This window comes from Hyperolius riggenbachi, chromosome 11 (genome assembly GCF_040937935.1).
Source record: "Hyperolius riggenbachi isolate aHypRig1 chromosome 11, aHypRig1.pri, whole genome shotgun sequence".
Taxonomy (NCBI): domain Eukaryota; kingdom Metazoa; phylum Chordata; class Amphibia; order Anura; family Hyperoliidae; genus Hyperolius; species Hyperolius riggenbachi.
The window spans coordinates 215,991,966-216,013,059 of NC_090656.1; the positions used below are offsets into that span (position 1 = coordinate 215,991,966).

At 47.3% G+C, this 21,094-nt stretch overlaps 1 protein-coding gene across 4 annotated transcripts in view; it reads left to right on the forward strand.

Moving 5' to 3' along the window:
• The first annotated feature begins 2,844 nt into the window (after positions 1–2,844).
• NELL1 (neural EGFL like 1) overlaps positions 2,845–21,094 on the forward strand; it is a 1,178,134-nt gene continuing 1,159,884 nt past the window's right edge. For 2 of the 4 annotated variants that reach the window (XM_068260432.1, XM_068260435.1), the window contains exon 1: positions 2,847–3,017. In XM_068260432.1, coding sequence (XP_068116533.1) covers positions 2,960–3,017 — 58 coding nt within the window. In that variant the 5' untranslated portion in view covers positions 2,847–2,959. Of the gene's footprint in view, positions 3,018–21,094 lie in introns of all 4 variants that reach the window. The other 2 variants (XM_068260436.1, XM_068260433.1) reach the window with 2 other exon arrangements.

The following is a 21,094-nucleotide window of genomic DNA, read 5'->3' on the forward strand; positions in this document are numbered from 1 at the left end:
GTAATCAGAACGCTAGGGAGGTTAACCTTATTTTTTTTCCTTGCAGGTTTGCTTTAGGCTGGTTTCACAGTGGGACGTTACAGGCGCACGTTAGAGCAGCCTGTAACGCAGCCCACCGCACAGTAATGAAAAATCAATGGGCTGTTCACAGTGCCCACGTTGCGTTACACAGTAGCGCTGCGCCATTACACAATGTACTGCATGCAGTACTTTGTGACTGTTTGCACATGCGCTGTAATATTGGGGAGGAGCGGAGAGCGGCCAGGCACATGGCTAATTAATATTCACTGCACTCAGTGACCTGCAGTGTTTACTTCCTGGAGCAGCCGCTCTGTGCGGCGATTGGCCGGGCGGGACCACGTGATGCCGCATGCATCCAAGATTGCGCATCACTGACGCCAGAGTGAGCTGCACAACGCGGCTCACTCTGACGTCCACCTTAGAGAGCACCAGGCGTTGCGTTAGGGGCACGTTATGCGACCATAACGTCCCCTAAAACGCAACGTCCTGGTGTGTAACTAGCCTTAAAGTGAACTTGTAATGAAAAAAATGCCGCTGGGAGGTACTTACCTTGAGAGGTGGAAGCCTCTGGATCCTAGTGAGGCTTTCTGCATCCTCCTGTACACCCCCTATGCAGTGCTGCCTCCCCCCAAAAAATCCGCCAAGTTTGCGCAGTAGCAGCACACGGCGATATTTACTCCGAGATCTAGCACATGCGCAGTACCAGCTTCACCTCAGGCTCTGATGGAGAGAGGCAGGCTCAATCGGGTCCGCTCTACTGCGCAGGCGCGAGACAAGTCAATAACAAGTATGCTTCACTGTCACGCCCGCGTTTTTGTTAATGGGATGCCGGATAGTGCTAAAGGGCGCCCAACACACTGTGATCGTCGCATAAGTAGTGCGATAGTCCGTGATACAGCCCCACATAACGCAACTATGCACGTAGTCTGAGTGACACATCCCTGGTCTCTAATATCAGCCACAAACTTTGCAAGTTGATCAGTCGTTTATTAATTAACTAACTGGCGGTGCTGAATATGGTGATTGAACTTACCAGTAACATTGACCACTACATGATACAATCTTGATTTTACAATCTTACCACTTCTATGTAATATAAGGGGCTACCTATAGGAGCCCATTAGCAATACAATATTTTCAGATATAGATCTGTCGGCTGCTCATACACTGCAGGCTGATTCCCTATCGATTTCATGCAAAAATCGATTGAGAATCGGGTTTGTGACACCACATCCGCTTCCTTGTCGGCTCGATGCTGCCCCCCTAATGTCAAATGTCACTCGCCCCCCCCCCCCCCCCCCCGCCCCCAGTGCCTGGTGCATTATACTTTACCTGTCTGTGTCACGGACCACACGCGCCCATGTTACTCCATCAACCACATGTATGCGGATTGTGGATGGATTCCGGAGGCAGCGGCGGACAAATATACTGCATTGGGCACTGGGTTTGGGGATACAATTTACATCAGGGAGGCGGCGCGGGGGGTTTTGTGGCAGTCGCCACTGGTCCCGATATCACTCAGTTACCCGATCGACCACGACAACCCGACATCTTGTAGCATGTCCGATCGGCCCGAAGTTGGTCGCATCATCGATTGGGCATGCTCTTTGCAGCACAGATTTTCATCCAATTCCATAACTATCGATCGCCTGCCAAATTAATAGATGGCCACCTTTACTCTTCCGCTACATAGATTTAGTAAGATTGTACAATCAAGATTGTATCATTAGTGGGCACCTTACTACAGCAACAGAGGCGTAGCAATAGGGGTAGTAGAGGTTGCGACTGCATCAGGGCCCTTGGGCCAGAGGGGCCCCGAAGGGCCCTCCCTCAACTGCAGTATTAGCTCTCTATTGGTCGTGTGCTCATAATAATCACTTCTATAGATACTTTGAATAGTAGTAATCATTAACAAACTGTTCCCCATCCCCTTCTTGCACCTCTGACACTGTAGTTGCCATTGGCAGGTTGTGGTGCGTTGTATCAATTGTTATGTATAGAGTGCTTGGGGGGGGGGGCCCAATGTAAAACTTGCATCGGGGCCCACAGCTCCTTAGCTACGCCACTGTACAGAAATTCGGTAAGATTGTACAATCGGCATTGCATCATTAGCAGGCACCGTGAAAGATTGAACGAGGTTGTACAATCCAGAAGGCATAGTGGATCCTCACACAAATGATTGTACAATCAGATTGCAATACAATGCCAGACTTTAGCACTACTGTATTGAAAAGCCCCCCTCCTGTCGCTTTCTACAGTGTGGAGAGGGCTAATTGAGTTTTCCCTTTCCCCAGCCACTGTTAATAGTAGGTTGGGAGCAGATCTCAGTTTGTGAAATAATTACGATTTCTGAGGAAATGGAAGCTGCAAGTTTGCTGCTGCTGTTATCAGCCCTTGGATTCTTTCTCCACTATTCATTTAGGGATGCTGATGCTGGGCTTGTTGTCCCAGACAACAGCCCACCCAACGTTCTCAGCCATGAGCCCCCCAGAGTGGTGCCTACAGTGGATGAAGGATAATTAGTAATTTCAGCCTTTTAACAACAACCATCTGAGTTTTCTGCTGTGAGGCTCCCACCAAAACTCCTGAGAGGGGGGGATGCCCCCCCCCCCCCCAGTGCCATGATTAGTCAACACCAAGAGGCTCTGCTCTGACTGCCTGGCTGTGGCTGCCAGGAATAATGAAGAGGATTGCTAATTCTGTCTAGGCTGATCATCAGGGCTTGTAGGGGAGGATCAAGGCTGCCTTTGCTGGATCAGCCTCTCTCCCTCCACCCCCCCTCTCTCCTTTGTGAAGTGGTACCTTCCCAGCTGTAAGGCTCTCTAGCTTAGGATAGCTCCATTCTCACAGCATCCTCGCAGGGAGCGCAGCAACTTTGCATCAGCACCTAAGCACTGCATGAGGATTATTGGCTGCTCCAGTCCGGGGACTTGGGGACATGACACCCATGGATGGGATTTTTGCATGCTGGCTCTGTTTGCTCACTGCAGAAGCAGGTAAGGCTGTGTCAGCAGCAGTGAGGTGGGTGAGGACTGAAGAAGAGGGATGTATTGGGTGCAGGTGTGTGTGCTGTGCATTGATCATGTAGCCTGCTTCTCCTATGCATCTTGTGTCCCCTAAGCAGGTGCACAGGGGAGGATGTACATTGCATGGCCAGGTTTGCCTTACCTTGCCTAGGCAGGGTGTTATTTAATTGTGTATTTATAAATAAGACTTAGGTGGGTATTGTGCTTGGCATGGACTCTCATGGAGCACCCCCCTGGGCTGGCTACTGTGGGTGGCACAGGGTGTGTTGGTTGCAGATTGCTGCGCTGAGTGGGTCCTTCTTGCTTGATCTAGAACAGAGAGGAGGGTGCTGAGAACTGGCAGTATAATGTGATTTGGATCCACACCTGACTGTGGGCAAGGTGCTCTTACTATAGGTGTTTGCAGGTGTGAGAGGTGGTTGACTGGCGCCTTAGAGGGTGTTATTGGGGGGGGGGGGTGCTTTGCATTGGTGGCTATGGATTTTTATTTTATACTTAAGCTTTGATGTGCAGCTTGGCAGAGCTGGGTCCTTCTAGGTAGGTTGTACCTGATGGGCATCTGCTTGCTTGCATAGGAGGCCACTGGGTGTCAGTCGTTGTCCCTCTATCCTTTGCGATGTTTATGCCGAGAAGTGCATTGAGAATAGACCCCTCTGGAATCCAGAGTGAATGTAGAATTATGATGTATGTGGGAGGCTGGCTGGTAACCTATTTGGGGTGCTGCTGAGTCCTCCTTGCCTTTCTTTTTTTTTTTTCCATATCAGACTATCTGATCACCTGAATATTTTTGGGGTTACTTTAATGTACCTCTTTGGCAGGTTTGAGATCTCTCTCTGTCATGTATCAGTGGTTCCTTCCATGCTGAGATAGAAAGCAGGTCTATCTGCACAGAGCCCCCCCTCCCCCCCCCCTCCTCCAAATGCATAGAGAGAGTCAGTTTTGTCATCTGTCTCCCCTGACTGTCCTCCTTATCCACTCTAGTGTCCTTGTTGCTTTTAACATCCAGTATTATTTTAAAGTTTGCTTTTTCTTCCTTGTGTCATCTTGTGTTTCAACATAAGTGTCACCTTCTCTGTCCATTAGCTCAACCTGCAGAGTGTGTCTGGTCGTACTGTGTGTAGAGAATCCCCCTCTCTTTATTTTTATTTTTTTGCACCCCCCCCCAAATGTCTGTAATCTTCAATTGTCATCTAATTTGAACAAGCACTGGTTTGGAATATCTGATGAGGAGGCATTTATCTAAAGCGACATCAGACTCCTCAGATGTGGGGGGGTGTTAATGATCACATCCATGATACACCTGCTCTGCTAATCCCCACCCCCATCTTGGGTGCCACAAGGCAATTGTGGTCCACAAGGCATGTTGGCTGTCATGCCAGACCTCACAATGTAGAATGACAGTTCTCTAGCCGATCAAATATTCCTGATGACCTAGACACAATTATTAGGTTGAGTGACAGCCCTGTCCATGCTCCTTTTTAGCGAACACTCAACCCCCTCTTGTGTATCCCTAAGGTTCCATGTTCTAACCTTTAAACAAGAACCTCCTGAATGTGTTTTTGGTTCCAGATTCTGGCCAGGAAAAGCTGCGGGTCTTTCAATAACAAAGTGTCTGTAATCAGAAATTCAGCAGTTATCTAGGTTAGCTGTTGGGGTCCTCCTTGTTCCATCAGTGCGTTCCTTGCGTGGAGCTGAAGCGAGGTGGCAGCCTTGTATATCTCATCTCTCCACATCTCTGGAGCAGCAGTTATCTGCACTACTGTTATTATTAGTGCTGGTGAAGATGTTATTTTTCACTTTGTGTCGCTCGGGGTCTTTTTTTTTTAAAAAGGAGAACAAAGGATTGTCGCTGATCAGTTCCTGGGCCGGCGGAGCTTACGATCTGATATTGTCCAATCTGGGGTATCTGCTGACGGCGCTCCAAGAAGGGCATCATGAGCCAACAGAGCTTACGGTCAAAATCCAAGTACAAACCTTCAATTTGCCAATCACTGTCCAGTTTTACCGCCTCCATGGGAAGCAGTGATAAATCTGGTTTGAGTTATAAAATTAAAGGACAGTGATAAAGTAGAAACGAATACAGCAAAGTCCCCGTTATCCAGAACTCTGAAAGCTGGAAGTCTCAATCGGCATGCCCGAGAGCATAACTGGGACTGTACTTTGAGGATTTTGGGGGGTTTTGCAGGCCAGTAATACTCACCGAGCCTCCAGCGACGTCTTGCTGCCCTCCTGAAGCTCCTAGTGGCATTTGGACGTCTGTGCACGGCTTCTGGTATGTCACATGACACGCTGGGAGGCGTACACGGAGGAAACCGGAAAGCCGCTAGGAGCTTCAGGAAGGCAGCAAGACATCACTGGAGGCTAGGTGAGTATTTTACACTGCGCAAGGTGGGGGGAGGAATCGTGGAGGTGGTGGACACAAATTGGGGAACGTGGGTTAAAATGAATAGTACCATTGTTGTCACAAGACCTTCTTGACCCCTGACCTTTGTATTCCCCCCCCCATATCTCAACTGCAATGACACACATACCTTTTGGTGTTTGTTTTTATTTTATTTCCCCCTGCATGACGCACCAGTTTGCTATCAGTGGCGTAGCAATAGGGGGTGCAGAGGTAGCAACTGCATCGGGGCCCCGAAGGGTCCACCCTTTATCACAGTATTAGCTCTCTATTGGTCCTGTGCTGGTAATCATCACTTCTATAGATACTTTGAATAGTAGTAATCCTTAACACACTGTCCCCATCCCCTTCTTGCACTGACAGGCCTGGTGCACACCAAAAACCGCTAGCAGATCTGAAAAATGCTAGCAGATTTTGAAACGCTTTTTGTTATTTTTCTGTATCGTCTCACCTAGCATTTTGCAATTTTGGGAAGCGTTTTTGGTGTAGTAGATTTCATGTATTGTTACAGTAAAGCTGTTACTGAACAGCTACTGTAACAAAAAACGCCTGGCAAACCGCTCTGAAGTGCCGTTTTTCAGGGCGGTTTGCGTTTTTCTTATACTTAACATTGAGGCAGAAACGCATCCGCAATCCAAAATCTGCAGCAGCCCGGGAGTATGCGTTTCTGCAAACCGCCTCCCGCTCTGGTGTGCACCAGCCCATTAAAATACTTTACCCTAGCGGATCCGCACCCGCAAGCGGATCGCAAACCGCAGCAGAACCGCTCTGGTGTGCACTAGGCCACACTGTGGATGTCCTTGGGGGGAGGGGGAGGGGGCAATGTAAAACTTGCACCAGGGCCCATAGCTCCTTAGCTACGCCACTGTTTGCTATTGCAACGTATTCTGCCACATCTGAAACATTGCGTAACGAATAGATAAAATCACGTGTGGGAACCGCGATTGTGAATGCACTATGATGAAATTGCGGTGAAAAATGCCTCGCAAGTATATTCCCCGCCTAAGCCATTGCAGATTACAAAATAATAATTTATTTCAAATAACTTGTCCAAAGAGCTTACAGTCTAATGTCCTTTCCACAATCATGCAGACATGTTTTAGCTACACATTTGTAAGGGAGACATACGTTTAGCTGCCAGTGTGTTTTAGAAACTGTAATGAGAAGAAATATGGAGGCTGCCATAGTTATTTCCTCTTAAACCATACCCGTTGCCTGGCTATCCTGCTGCTCTATTTGGCTGCAGTAGTATGTGAATAACACCAGAAACAAGCATGCAGCTAATTTTGTCAGATCTGACAATACTGTCAAAAACACCTTATGCTTGTTCAGGGTCTATGGCTAAAAGTATTAGAGGCAGAGAGTCAGGACAGTCAGGCAACTGGCATTGCTTATACGGAAATAAATATGGCAGCCTCCTTATCCTTCTCTCTTCAATTGTCCTTGAAGCTTGGGGATGCCCCCAAATCATTGGGAAAATACAATCTGCATACAGATATGATCTCTGTTGGGAAGTGAATCCAGGATCTTAGCGCAGTAAAGTCGCCGTGTAAACTGTGCAGCCCCTCCCCTTCCAGCACGCCGGGATTTAAAGGGTGAATGGTGAGAATTTTTTTTCCTCCTACCTATAATGAATCCTACCGACATGTCCACTCGTGGGTACGGAGCACTGGCCTTGCGTACTGACCAGGCACGCGTCTCCCGGCCTCCGGCTAAGAATTGCACTCTTCTTTGAAGTCTTCCACGCAGGTGGAATTTGCTGTCAGACTGTTCACTGCCCATCAAAGGCTTCTTGTTGCCGGCATTTTCTTGATCAGAAAATGAAAAAATCCTACAAAAAGTAACTTTCTTATGGATATTTAATGACTGCTGTCTGAGGCTGCCCTGATTTGTAGCAGGAATAGCAATGACCTGTGTGGTGTTCTGTTTGGTGCTAGAATTTGTATTTGTATTTTTAAAGGGATCCTGAAGTGAGAAGCATATGGAGGCAGCGGCTGCCATATTTATTTCCTTTTAAACCATTCCAATCCTGATGGCCTCTTTGGTTGAGGTAGTGTCTAGGAAGCAGGGTGGCATGGTGGTTAGCACACTCGCCTTGCAGCGCTGGGTCACCAGTTCAAATCCCAGCCAGGGCACCATCTGCACAGAGTGTATGTTCTCTCCGTGTCTGTGTGGGTTTCCTCAGGGCAGTCTGGTTTCCTCCCACATCCTAAAAACATACAGATAAGTTCATTGGCCTCCCCCTAAAATGACAATATAACATACATAGTTTACGGGCTGGTGCACACAGGAGCGGTTCTGGAGCGTTTTTTAAAACGCTTGTAGGGGGAAAACCGCTTGGCTAATGAAAGTGAATGGGATGGCGCATACCACAGCGGCTCATTTTTTCCACAAATGCAAACTTGGGGGCTGCAGCATTTTTTTAGATTTCTGAGGCGTTTCTACCTCAATGTTAAAGTATAGGAAAGTGGAAAACCGCTCTGGAAAACGCTAGCTCAGCGGTTTTCCACGCATTTTTGTTACAGAAGCTGTTCAGTAACAGCTTTACTGGAACAATATATGAAATCTGCTACACCAAAACACTCCAAAAACGCTAGGCATGTTTAGAAAATCTCTCTAAGGGCCCATTCACACTTAAGGTGCGTACACACATGCGACTATAGTCGTTTGTAACGATCGTTCCCCGATCTTTACCAACGACAATCGTTACAAAAAACGAACCACCGACTATTAAGGCAAACGACGAACGAGCCAAATCGCTACAAAAGAAAGTTCTGTCTCGGCGGATTTTAACCAACGACGATCATTTGCAAAAGTAGTACATCGTTGGAAACGGTCGTTCGTACTAGGCTTGACATGTGCATTTCACTATTTCTCTGTGAAACTTCTCATTTTTATGCGCAGGCGCAATAGTTGCTTTACGTGATGTAACGTTCATTCTAACGATCAGATCGTTACACACCTTTTAAAACTATCTTTACATAGGTCGTTCTTTCATCAATTAAAAGTTCGTTCGTCGTTCTCAACGAACGATCGTTGTCGCATCTGTGTACGTAGCACAAGAAACGCAAAACGCCGGTGATTTTTGGTGGGAGTTTATTTATTTATTTTTTTCCCTGCGGAAAAATCACTGGACAGTGCAGTGATTTCTCTGTGATCGCGTTTAGCGCTTCTATAGCACTGAAATGCGATCGCCGGGAAATCGCCTGAAAATGGTGCAGGCTAGGCGTTTGCATTTTGCGATTTGCGGAGATTAGTGCAAATTGCCCAAGTAAGAATGGGCCCATAGGGTTTTATTACACTAACGCTTTCAAAAGCGCTAGCGTTTGAGCGTTTTTGCTGTAATCACCGGCAAAATGCTCAAGTGTGAATGAGCCCTAAACCTGCCTAGAGTTGATCTGAAAATCCGCTTCAAAAACTTCTAGCGTTTTGCATATCTGCTAGAGGTTTTTAGTTTGCTCTGGGCCTACATGATATAGACCTATAACTATGGTAGGGATTAGATTGTGAACCCCTCTGAGGGACAGTTAGTGACTTTATACTCTGTTAGGCTTTGCTCACATTATAAATAGCAAGCGCTGAGCGATTTTATACTGTAATTCTTACAGCGCTTTTGCTCAGCAATGGTTTTTTTGTTTGTTTAATTCATAACTTCGGTCAGGAAGTGAAGTCTTTAACCTGGAAATTAATAAATACAATGTATTTATTCATAAAAGCATTCAGGGCAGGAGATATACACTTTTTCAATTGCTTTGCGATTTCACTATACCTTCCATTGAGCCTTCCATTTTTTTTATTTCCCCCTCCCCCGCTCAGAGTAAAATGAGCCGCTATAAATTACTTTTCTCCTATGTTGCTGTCACTTACAGTAGGTAGTAGAAATCTCGGAGCTAGTCTACTTTAGGGGACCCACCGTAAATCCCCATAGAGAATTTAAACTGTGCTGAAAACGGAACGAATCTCCGCTTTCAGCTCTTTTAAACCCCCACAAGCCATATATCTATGGAAAGCTGAGAATCTGCTCTACCAAATGATGTTACTTTCGGTGAGTAAAAAGTGAAACTCGCCGTGTACGAGCCGCCGATCGCGGCTCCGTCGGCCATCTTACATCTCTGCTGCTACTATTTTTCTCCCTCCTCATTGGAGGGATTGTTAGCTGGGGGCGTGCCAGAGGAAAAAAAGAAAAAAAAAAAACGTGAAATGTAAACTTCTTCTGTTCGGTACAGTTTTAATTTCAGTCGGCCAAACTATTATTTTCTCAGCCCTGAAGGCCGGTAGAGGTGGTAACTTGTGAGTCTTCTAATCCTAGCAATGCCTAGCACTTATTCAGTCTTATTCAGAAGTTGCTAATATTTCCAGGGAGGGAAAGTACAGTCAGTAGCTACTTGTGGGTTTGAGCCTTGTCCGGGGAGAAGGGACAGCAGTTTCTGGCACCCCCCCCCCCCCAGCTAACAATCCCTCCAATGAGGAGGGAGAAAAATAGGAGCAGTAGAGATGTAAGATGGCCGACGGAGCAGCGATCGCGGCCGTTCGGCGGCTCGTACACGGTGAGTTTCACTTTTTACTCACCGAAAGCAACATCATTTGGTAGAGCAGATTCTCAGCTTTCCATAGATATATGGCTTGTGGGGGTTTAAAAGAGCTGAAAGCGGAGATTTGTTCTGTTTTCAGCCCAGCTCAAATTCTCCATGGGGATTTACGGTGGGTCCCCTAAAGTAGACTAGCTCCGAAATCTCTTCATAGGGGATTCTCTGCAAGGATTTTATTCTTTTATAAAGATATTCCCTAAAAAAGGATTCAAACAATGATGCTGGCCAGCTTCCCTGCTCGCTACACAGTTTTTTAGCAGTTGGACAGAGCAACTGCCATTGACTAAGGCTTCTTGCACACCAAGACGTTGCGTTAGGTGCTACGTTAAGGTCGCATAACGTGCACCTAACACAACGTATGGTGCTGCAAAAGCCGACGGTAGAGTGAGCCGCGTTCGGCGGCTCGATTCCTATAATGTCTCCCAGAGTGGCGCTGATTGGCCAGCGGGACCACGTGATGCGGAGCGAGACACTCCGCATCACGTGGTCCCGCCGGCCAATCAGCTGCCGCCAGTGCAGTGAATATTAAGTAGCCATGTGCGCGGCTACTGTAGCTGGCTCTCCCCGCCTCCTCTCCGCCCCCCACTGCGCATGTGCAAACAGTCTAACGCGGCTATAGCCGCTCCAACGCCGTAGCATGCTGCACTTTGCACCGAACGTGCAGCATTACATGTAACGCAACGTGGGCTGTGTGAACAGCCCTCTTGTGTTACATTGCTGTGCGTTGGGGGAGCGTTACAGGCGCACTAACGTGCGCCTGTAACGTCTTGGTGTGTAAGCAGCCTACAGGTTCGTATAGACGTCCGATAAAGATCGTTCGTTACGAACGGTTCGTGACGTTTACACGATATTCAAATTAGACTGAAAAGATCGTTCGTAATGAACGATTGTGTACACACGTGAGCGATATAAGTATAAAGTACTGAATGACGAACGATTAAAAAATGCGTGCGCAAACGGAAGTGACGTTATGACAGGCAATAAGAACATGCGTTATCGAACGATCTTTGTACACACTGCAACGATTGAACGATTATCTTTCGAAAAAATCCGCCGGGTTGGATCGGTCGGATTGAACGATAACGGTCGTTATCGTCCAAAAAAACGATCGTTGGAAAATTTGGAGCGCACGATTATCGGTCCGATTGTCGTTATCGTTCGTTTTCGAACGATCGTTATCGTACGTGTGTACTCAGCTTAAGTGCTTTTGAAAATAAATAAATCCCTGAGAATCCCCCATGAAGAGATGGACTAGTCCAAATTCTGTTGCTTCTGTCAGATTTCTACTACTTACTGTAAGTGACTGCAACATAGGAGAAAAGTAAGGCCCGGTTCACATTAGCGGTGGCTATCCGGAATAGCCGTGCCGGAGCCGCACCGCATGCTGGCCGGACGAAACGGACGCACGGCATAGCAATGTAAGTCTATGCCAGGGTTCACATGTGTCCGTTTCGTCCGGACCGGAGCCGGACCGGATCCGGACTCCGGTGTCCGTTCCAACATGCGCTATTTTTTGGTCCGGCTCCTCCGGCAGCCGTATCCGGGGCGGAGCCGGACTGCACCATCCGGCCAATGGAAACCAATGAGAACCGGAGAGCGCACAACACACTGGCAAAAAATCCGGATGTTCTACCCCACTTCCTATGCGGATTTTTGCGGCGATATTGGCTGGGGACACATGGGCAAGCATTTTGGAGTGGAGCAGCACAGCTGGATCCGGATCCGGAGATGTTGGCAGCATGTCGGAGGTGGAGGTGAGTGCTAAACAGCAGAGGGCCTGATTCCACAGGTCCCCCTTCTGCTGACCTCCCAGACCCCAACATTTTTTTTTTTTTTTATACAGGTTGTTACTCTTTAAGAATCCGGATCCGGACCGCAACCGTGTTCATACCGCACGGAAACCGTATGCAACCGGACCGGATCCGGACAGGAACCGTACGGTTCAGGTCCGATCCGGCTCCGGTGCGGTCCGGACATCCGGTGCGGTTTTTGCAAAACCGCAAGTGTGAACCGGCCCTAATATTTATGGCTCATTTTACTCTGGAAAAAATGTACCGGTACTTCTTATTTGAATATGTTTGCACATATTTTAAATGTTACAATTTTTCACCATAGTGCCCCTTTAAGAGGCAGAAACAGTTTACCCACCCACAGAAGTTGATGTTTACTCCTACAGCTAAATAAACTACATTGGAGTTCTCTGTTTCATAAGCTGATTGATCTTGATCTGCCTCTGAACTTGGAGCTGTGATTTTGAAATGAAATTTCATTAAAAAAACAAACACTGATAGTACAGCAGAGTCCCAGTTATCCAGAACTCAACCAACCAGCACAAATCACTGTCAGTACACACAGTGGTGAAGGAAGGCCAACCTCTTAGGTTTTTTGTAGGCTCTGCTGTGCCTAAACACTGGGCTCAATGGCTCTCACAAGGTCAATATACTTCTACATTACTGTATTTTAACATTTAATATACATTTTATGGTATGTATGCAGAGTGGGGTATAGTGCTGTATTAACTAGGCATATTATCCATTAAAGAGGAACTCCAGTGAAAATAATGTAATAAAAAAAAAAGTCCTTCATTTTTTACAATAATTATGTATAAATGATTTAATCAGTGTTTGCCCATTGTACAATCTTTTAAAATCCCTGATTTACATTCTGACATTTATCACATGGTGACATTTTTACTGTTGGCAGGCGATGTAGTTGCTGCATGCTTTTTTGGCAGTTGAAAACAGCTGTAAACAGCTATTTCCCACAATGCAACAAGGTTCAGACAGGAAACTGCCAGGAGTACGTCCTCAGAGTTTCTTGTGGGAGGGGTTCCACCACAATATCAGTCATACAGGTTCCCCTGATGGTCTGTTTGGGAAAAGGAATAGATTTCTCATGTAAAAGGGGGTATCAGCTACTGATTGGGGTAAAGTTCAATTCTTGGTCGGAGTTTCTCTTTAAGCACACTTAGGCCTAGTGCACACTGAGCGGTTTTTGGAGCGATCCGCCGGCCGTATCCGCCTGGAAAAACACTTGGCTAATGTATTGCAATGGGATGGTGCACACCGGCGGTTTGAGGTTTTTGCCAAGCCACAAACGCGCCTCCTGCTGCGCGTTTGTGGTTTTCGGAAGCGTTTCGTCCATGTAAAGTATAGGAAAAACGCAAACCGCTCTGAAAAATGCTACTTCAGAGCAGTTTGCCAGGCATTTTTGTTACAGGAGCTGTTCAGTAACAGCTTTTACTGTAACAATATGTGTAATTTGCTACACAAAAACACACCCAAAACCGCTAGGTATGTTTAGAAAACCTCTCTAAACATGCCTAGAATCACTCTGAAATCAGCACCCAAAAACGCTAGCAGATTGCGGATCTGCTAGCGGTTTTGGTGTGCACTGGGCCTTATTCTGCATCAGCCAATCCCCATGGGTGCCAGATAAAGGGGACTTTGCTGTAATCATATATTTATAATGCTTGTCCAGAAGCCTCTTCATCAGCCATTTCCTACAGCACAGTCTGCCCTCACTCTCCTCTCATCTTCTCTGAATTACCCTTGCACACTATTATTATTATTATTTATATATTGCCAACATCTTCCGTAGCGCTGTACATAGTACAAAACAAATATTGGGGAACATGTATACATGAGAAGTTAAAGACCCTGTACAGGCATGACATTCAACAGTATGAGTAAAAATACACGCATGTATGTACAAATGTGTAGTTTGAGATCTCTAAGGTTGGTACGTGTTCATATGTAAAATTGCAGCAGTATAAGAAACACTAGGAGGAGGTCCCTGCCCTTGTGAATTTACAATGCAGAGTTCCCCAACAGTACATGTTTTGCAGGAAACCACAAACATTCACAGGTGAGGTAATTGGTGTTGCAGCAGAGCTGATTACCTACCTGTGGGTTTATACAAAACATGCACTGTTGGTGGGCCTTGAGGACAGGGCTGGGAAACACTGGTCTAGGGGGTAGTGGGTTGGAAACAGTAGGGAAGGAAACACAGGGAATGGGTCAGTCCACTTCCAATACTACCTATAGCAAATTATAGGTGTGTTTTCAGGGTATGTTTGTTTCCAGGCTTGGAACATGACGGACCGGCTGTGGGAGAAAGTTCCAAAGGAAAGAGACAGCCCGTGAGAAGTCCTGGATGTGAGGGGAGGTGACCAAGCTAGAGGACAAAAGGGTCTCCTGTGAGGAACGGAGGATCGAGGCGGGTAGATATCTGGAGATTAAAGAGGATATGTATGGAGGTGACAGCTTGTGTAGAGCTTTGAATGCTAGCGTGAGAAGTTTTTTAACTGGATAATTGGTAACTAATGGAGAGATTGGCACAATAGCATTACTGCTATAGCGACGCCCACCTTCGGCACGGAGCACAGAAATAACCTTCTTTTTTATGAGGCAGCTTCACCAAGAAAGCAGCTGCTGCAGCTGATTCATTTACATGTTCGCATCAAATTAGGATAATCTGTGTATCAACTCACATCTCATTGACCATTCCTAATCATTAAAGAGACTCTGAAGTCTCTTAAAATGAGGTTTTTACTTTAAAAACCTCTAACATAATTGCCACTCCTAAAACGCCATATCTCTGCGGCTGAAAACTCCATAAATCACCCCAAACTCCCTGGGGCACATTGCGGGGCTCCTTCCGCATAGAGGCAGAGCTTTTGGCTGCAGCTCTGCGTCTATATGTGTCTATCAGCGCGGATCGCCACCTCTCCGCCGCCCCTCTGTCTGCTTTCACTGAGAGGGGCGGAGGAGAGGCGGCGATCAGTGCTGACTGGTGTGCTTGGAGGCAGAGCTACAGCCCAAAGCTCTGCCTCCTTAGGGCAGCAAAATCCACAACCAAGAAAGTTGTGGATTTTGCCGAGGGGGGGGGGGGGGATGGGGGCAAGGGGGTGATTTATGGAGTTTTCAGCAGCGGGGACAGGGGCACCTCTAGCCATTTTGCCACTTCAGGCAAGAAAACCTGTGGCACAAAGGGGACAGAATGAGGCACAATGGGGGCAGAAAAAAAAACACAAAGGGGGGGCTGAAGGAAGCACAGGGAGACAGTGGGAGGCACAAATAGGGGCAGAAGTATGGACAAAGGGGGACAGAAGATGGCAGAGGAGGATGTAAGGAGGCACAGGGACACAGAAGAAGGCAGAGGGGACAGAAAGAGCCACAGGGAGACAGAAGAAGGCACAAAGTGGCACAGAAGGAGACATGGGGGACAGAGGAAGATGCAGGGGATGCAGGTGGCACATGGGGACTGAAGAGGCACAAAGTGGCACAGAAGGAGACATGGGGGACAGAGGAAGATGCAGGGGATGCAGGTGGCACATGGGGACTGAAGAGGCACAAAGGGAGACAGGAGCACAAAGCAATACAGAAGGAGGCAGAGGTGGACAGAAGGAGCCACAGGGAGACAAAAGAAGACCTACCTGCTGATCTATTTGGCTGCAACAGTGTCTAAATTACACCAGAAACCAGCATGCAGCTAATCTTGTCAGATCTGACAATGTCAAACATCTGATCTGCATATCCTTGTTCAGGGGCTATGGCTAAAAGTATATGAGGATCAGCAGGACATCCAGGCAACTGGTATTGCTTAAAAGGAAATAAATATGGCAGCCTCCATATCCCTCTTGTCACAGTTGTCCTTTAACCACCTTAGCGGTATGGACGAGCTCAGCTCGTCCATTACCGCCAGAGGGTGCCGCTCAGGCCCTGCTGGGCCGATTTGGATCAAATAAAGAGCAGCACACGCAGCCGGCACTTTGCCAGCCGCGTGTGCTGCCCGATCGCCGCCGCTCTGCGGCGATCCGCCGCGAGCAGCGGCGAAAGAGGGTCCCCCCAGCCGCCTGAGCCCTGCGCAGCCGGAACAAATAGTTCCGGCCAGCGCTAAGGGCTGGATCGGAGGCGGCTGACGTCAGGACGTCGGCTGACGTCCATGACGTCACTCCGCTCGTCGCCATGGCGACAGGAGAAGCCAAACACGGAAGGCTGCTCATTGCGGCCTTCCGTGTTACTTTTGGCCGCCGGAGGCTGCATGAAATAGTTTTTTTTTTTTATTTACAAAAAACCCTCATGCAGCCGCCCTGGCGATCTTAATAGAACGCCAGGGTGGTTAAAGAGAACCTTAACTGAGAGGGATATGGATGTTTTCCTTTTAAACAATACCAGTTGCCTGGAAGCCCTGCTGATCTCTTTTGGCTGCAACAGTGTCTGAATCACACACCAGAAACAAGCATGCAGCTAATCCAGTTTGACTTCAGATAGAACACCTGATCTGCATGCTTGTTGAGGGGTTATGGCTAAAAGTATTAGGGCTCGTTCCCACTGTTGCGACGCGATTTCGGCCGCATTCCGACGCTTGTAAAAACGCATGCGGATGCGTTTCCGCATGTGTTTTTACCCGCGATTTCGCATGCGATTTCGCATGGCAGGGTGCCATGCGAAATTAACCATGACACTGCCAGGGCTAAATAAAATTGAAAAAGGTGCGAAATCGCACGCGAAATCGCGGGTAAAAACGCATGTAACAAACGCATGCGTTTTTACTATTAAATACATTAGCGGCGATTCGCACGGATTCCCGACGCAGGCGAAATCGTTGGCTCTTTTGTGCGTTTTTTTCACGCTGAAAAAAACGCACCTCAACAACGCTACAGTGGAAACAGGCCCATCCACTTGCATTACATGTGCGGATCTGCATGCGTTGGACGCATGCAGATTCGCGATAGTGGAAACGAGCCCTCAGACACAGGATCAGCACAGCAGGAGAGCCAGGCAACTGGTATTTTAAAAGGAAAAATCCATATCCTTCTCAGTTTAGGTTCCCGATTAACCGGTCCAGCATCGCAGTGCCGAAAACCTCATGCATCCGAGCAACGTTCACCTCCCATTCATTCGCCAATAACATTATTGCTACTTATCACAATTAATTGATCTATATCTTGTTTTTTCCGCCACTAATTAGGCTTTCTTTGGGTAGTACATTTTGCTAATAATTTTTTTTTTTTTTTTCTAAATCCATTTTAACAGGAAGATTAAGAAAGAAATGAGAAAAATTCATTATTTCTCAGTTTTTGGCCATTATAGTTTGAAATTAATATACGCTACCATAATTAAAACTCATGTATTTTATTTGCCCATCTGTCCCGGTTATTACACCATTTAAAGGGATACTGTAGGGGGGTCGGGGGAAAATGAGCTGAACTTACCCGGGGCTTCTAATGGTCCCCCGCAGACATCCTGTGTTGGCGCAGCCACTCCCCAATGCTCCGGCCCCGCCTCCGGTTCACTTCTGGAATTTCTGACTTTAAAGTCTGAAAACCACTGCGCCTGCGTTGCCGTGTCCTCGCTCCCGCTGATGTCACCAGGAGTGTACTGCGCAGACACAGACCATACTGGGCCTGCGCTGTGCGCTCTTGATGACATCAGCGGGATCGAGGACACGGCAACGCAGGCGCAGTGGTTTTCTGACTTTAAAGTCAGAAATTCCAGAAGTGAACCGGAGGCGGGGCCGGAGCATCGGTGAGCGGCTGTGCGGGCACAGGATGTCTGCGGGGGAGCATTAGAAGCCCCGGGTAAGTTCAGCTCATTTTCACCCCCCCCCACCCCCCCCTACAGTATCACAATTTATGGCGCCGATATTTTATTTAGAAATAAAGGTGCATTTTTTTCAATTTGCGTTCATCACTACTTATAAGCTTATAATTTAAAATAATATACAAACATACTCTCTTGACATGCATATTTAAAAAGTTCAGACCCTTGGGTAACTATTTATCTCGCATCCAGGAACTAAAAGAAGACTGAGAAGTTTCCTGGGTACAGAAATACCGCGTTCTCTCAATAGAAAACGTCGTTTTTTTCTGCGGGGAAGTTAGATCGGTGAATGGGAATTATATTCCCATTCACTGATCGGGGGGCTAGCGGCGGGAGGCGGGAGCGCGCCCGATCGCACGCGGCGGCAGCAGCAGCAAAGCCTATCTAGACGAACTTACTCGTCCAGATGGGCCGAACTGGTTAAAGAATATCTGTAATGAAGAAAACTCCCTTGGGGGGTACTCGCCTCGGGTGGGGGAAGCCTCCGGATCCTATTGAGGCTTCCTCTGTCCCACGGCAGCGGCAAAAATCCTCCTGGAGCGGCGGGGTTGTAAATATTTACCTCCCGGGCTCCAGCACAGGCGCGGTATCCGCTCTTCTCACAGAGATAGGTGAAAAAAGCTGATCTCTGTCGGGCCGCTCTACTGCGCCGGCGCAAGTCTCCTGCGCCTGTGCAGTAGAGCGGACCAGACGGGGATCGGCTATTTTCGCCTTTCTCTGTCAGAAGAGCCGCAACAGCGCCTCCGCTGGAGCCAGAAAAGGTAAATATTGCACAGCGCGACAAATTGTCGCCTGTGCGTTCCGTGGGCTGCAGCGAGACCGCCGTGGGACACAGGAGGACAGGGGAAGCCTCGATAAGGTCCAGAGGCTTCCCCCTACTGAGGTGAGTACCCCCCCAGGGGAACTTTTTTTCAGTACAGGTTTTCTTTAACCCTCTGGGGGATAATCCCGAGCTGAGCTCGGGGTAAGCCGCCACAGAGGATTTCTCAGGCCCTGGTGGGCCGATTTGCATAATTTTTTTTTTTTGTTGCACGCAGCTAGCACTTTGCTAGCTGCGTGTATATACCGATCGCCGCCGCTTAGCGCTGATTCGCCGCTACCCGTCGTGCCGCGCTGCCCCCCCCTCCCCAAGACCCCGTGTGCAGCCTGGCCAATCAGTGCCAGGCAGCGCTGTGGGGTGGATCAGGACTCCCTCTGATGTCACGATGTCGATGACGTCATCCCGATCGTCGCCATGGCGACGGGGGAAGCCAAACAGGAAATCCCGTTCTAAATGGGATTTCCTGTTTGCTTTGATTGCCGGAGGAGATCGGAGGGGGTGGGGGGATGCCGCTGCACAGCGGCTATCATGTAGCTAGTGCTAGGCTAGCTACATGATTAAAAAAAAATAATAATAAAAAAAATGTGCTGCGCCGCCCCCTGCCGATATTATTGTATCGCCCAGGAGGTTAAGGGGCAATAATGCGATCATGAACGCGAGTAGCGGTTATGTTGCCAACTGTGATGGCAGAATTTGGCTGCCATTCCGTTTATTCTCTGAATCTGTAACAAAAAACAGGTGTGTGTTTGTATATTAAAAAAAAAAAAAAAATTGAGCTGAGGAAGAGTCCAGGACAACGTGTGGTTGGCGTTGGGGCATCTGCCCCGAGGCGTCTGTACAGGCCCCCTTCCATTATTCTACATTGCGTTGCTGGACTAATGGCCGTGATACTTCGGGCGGCTTTTATTTAGGAGTTTAATAGAGGGGAAAATATGAGGTTGGAAGGCTCCTCTTTCTATCAAACATGTTTAAAGGTCCGAGAAATGGTCCAGATGGCTGTATCGGATGCACGATAAACTCCTGAGGGGGGGAGAGATAAATCTGCAGAATGAGAATGATAAACCAAAATGAGCAGAGGAATATATTATTTATTTTCTTTTTACTGTCAGGAATGAAAAAGAGAACCAATCACTTATGTGCCTTTTGTAGGAGCGTGAGTTTCCAATCCGTCATCAATCCATAAAGGGACAAGCTTTATTTGTATTTTTACCAGCTTAAATATACTGCATAGCTCCCAACTGTCCCTCTTTCAGAGCCCTGTCTCTCTGTCCCTCTTTCCTCCCCATTTGTCCCTCTTTCAGGACTTTGTCCCTGTTTCTATGTAAATGTATGTATTTCTCTACTAAAATATGTGTTTGACTCTAAACTTTATTCCCATCCTTTAAATTGATATATTACTAATTTTAAAATGTAAATATGAAGGAAAATGAACCAGAATAGAAAGGACCAGTGTGGTTTGAATTATAAAGAAACCTATTTTTCTTATTAAATCTTTATGGTATGCGTGACTAGGGTTGTGACAGGGGCGTGATCAGGGGTGTGGCTTAAAGAGAAACTCCGACAAGAATTGGACTTTATCCCAATCAGTAGCTGATACCCCCTTTGACATGAGAAATCTATTCCTTTTCACAAACAGACCATCAGGGGGCGCTGTATGACTGATATTGTGGTGAAACCCCTCCCACAAAGAAATTCTGAGTACATGCTCTTGGCAGTTTCCTGTCTGGGAACCTTGCTGCTTTGTGGGAAATAGCTGTTTACAGCTGTCTGTAACGGCCAAAACAGCTAACAGCAGCTACATCACCTGCCAACAGTAAAAATGTCACCATGTAATAAATGTCAGAATGTAAATCAGGGAGAGGAAAGATTTTACAATGGGCAAACACTGACTAAATCATTTATACATAATAATTATTGTAAAAATGAAGCACTTTTTTTTATTACATTATTTTCACTGGAGTTCCTCTTTAAGTGTCCCTCTTTCTCATCTCAAAAAGTTGAGAGGTATGCTACTGTTTGACTTGTTGTTGAAACAAGTAGCTTCTGGGAAGGACCAGTGAAGTAACTGGGGCCTGGGGGGCTATACTCACCCGCTCCTCGCTAATACAAGCCCCTCCTCCCTGAACCACAGCAAGCATTGTTGTGACCAAATGTGTTTATGGGTGGGAGCAGTCACATTGGCTGCACAGCTATGGGAAGTAATAATCCTGGTGGCCCTGGCTGTGGAGGTCACTATGGGGGAAGGGGGATGGAAGTGTGACCGTTGAGGGGAAGGGAGGAGTCCAGATTTATAGACACACCTGCTAGGAGGGGCTGGCGCTGCCTCCTGTTGGACACACGGGGCACTACATTTCCTTTGATCCCAAATAGTAACTGTTAGCCACTAGGGATGATCACAGATATGCAAATTCTTCTGAGCTGATGCAAATGTATGCAGCTTGAAAATGAACCAATCGTAAACCTGGGCTGCATACAGTTGCATGAAAATGTACATAATTTCGGAAAGTTTGCATCTCCTTGATCATCCCTATTAGCCACTAATATCTTTGGAAACTTAAAGGACAACTGAAGCAACAGGGATATGGAGGCTGCCATATTTATTTCCTTCTAAACAATACCAGTTTCCTGGC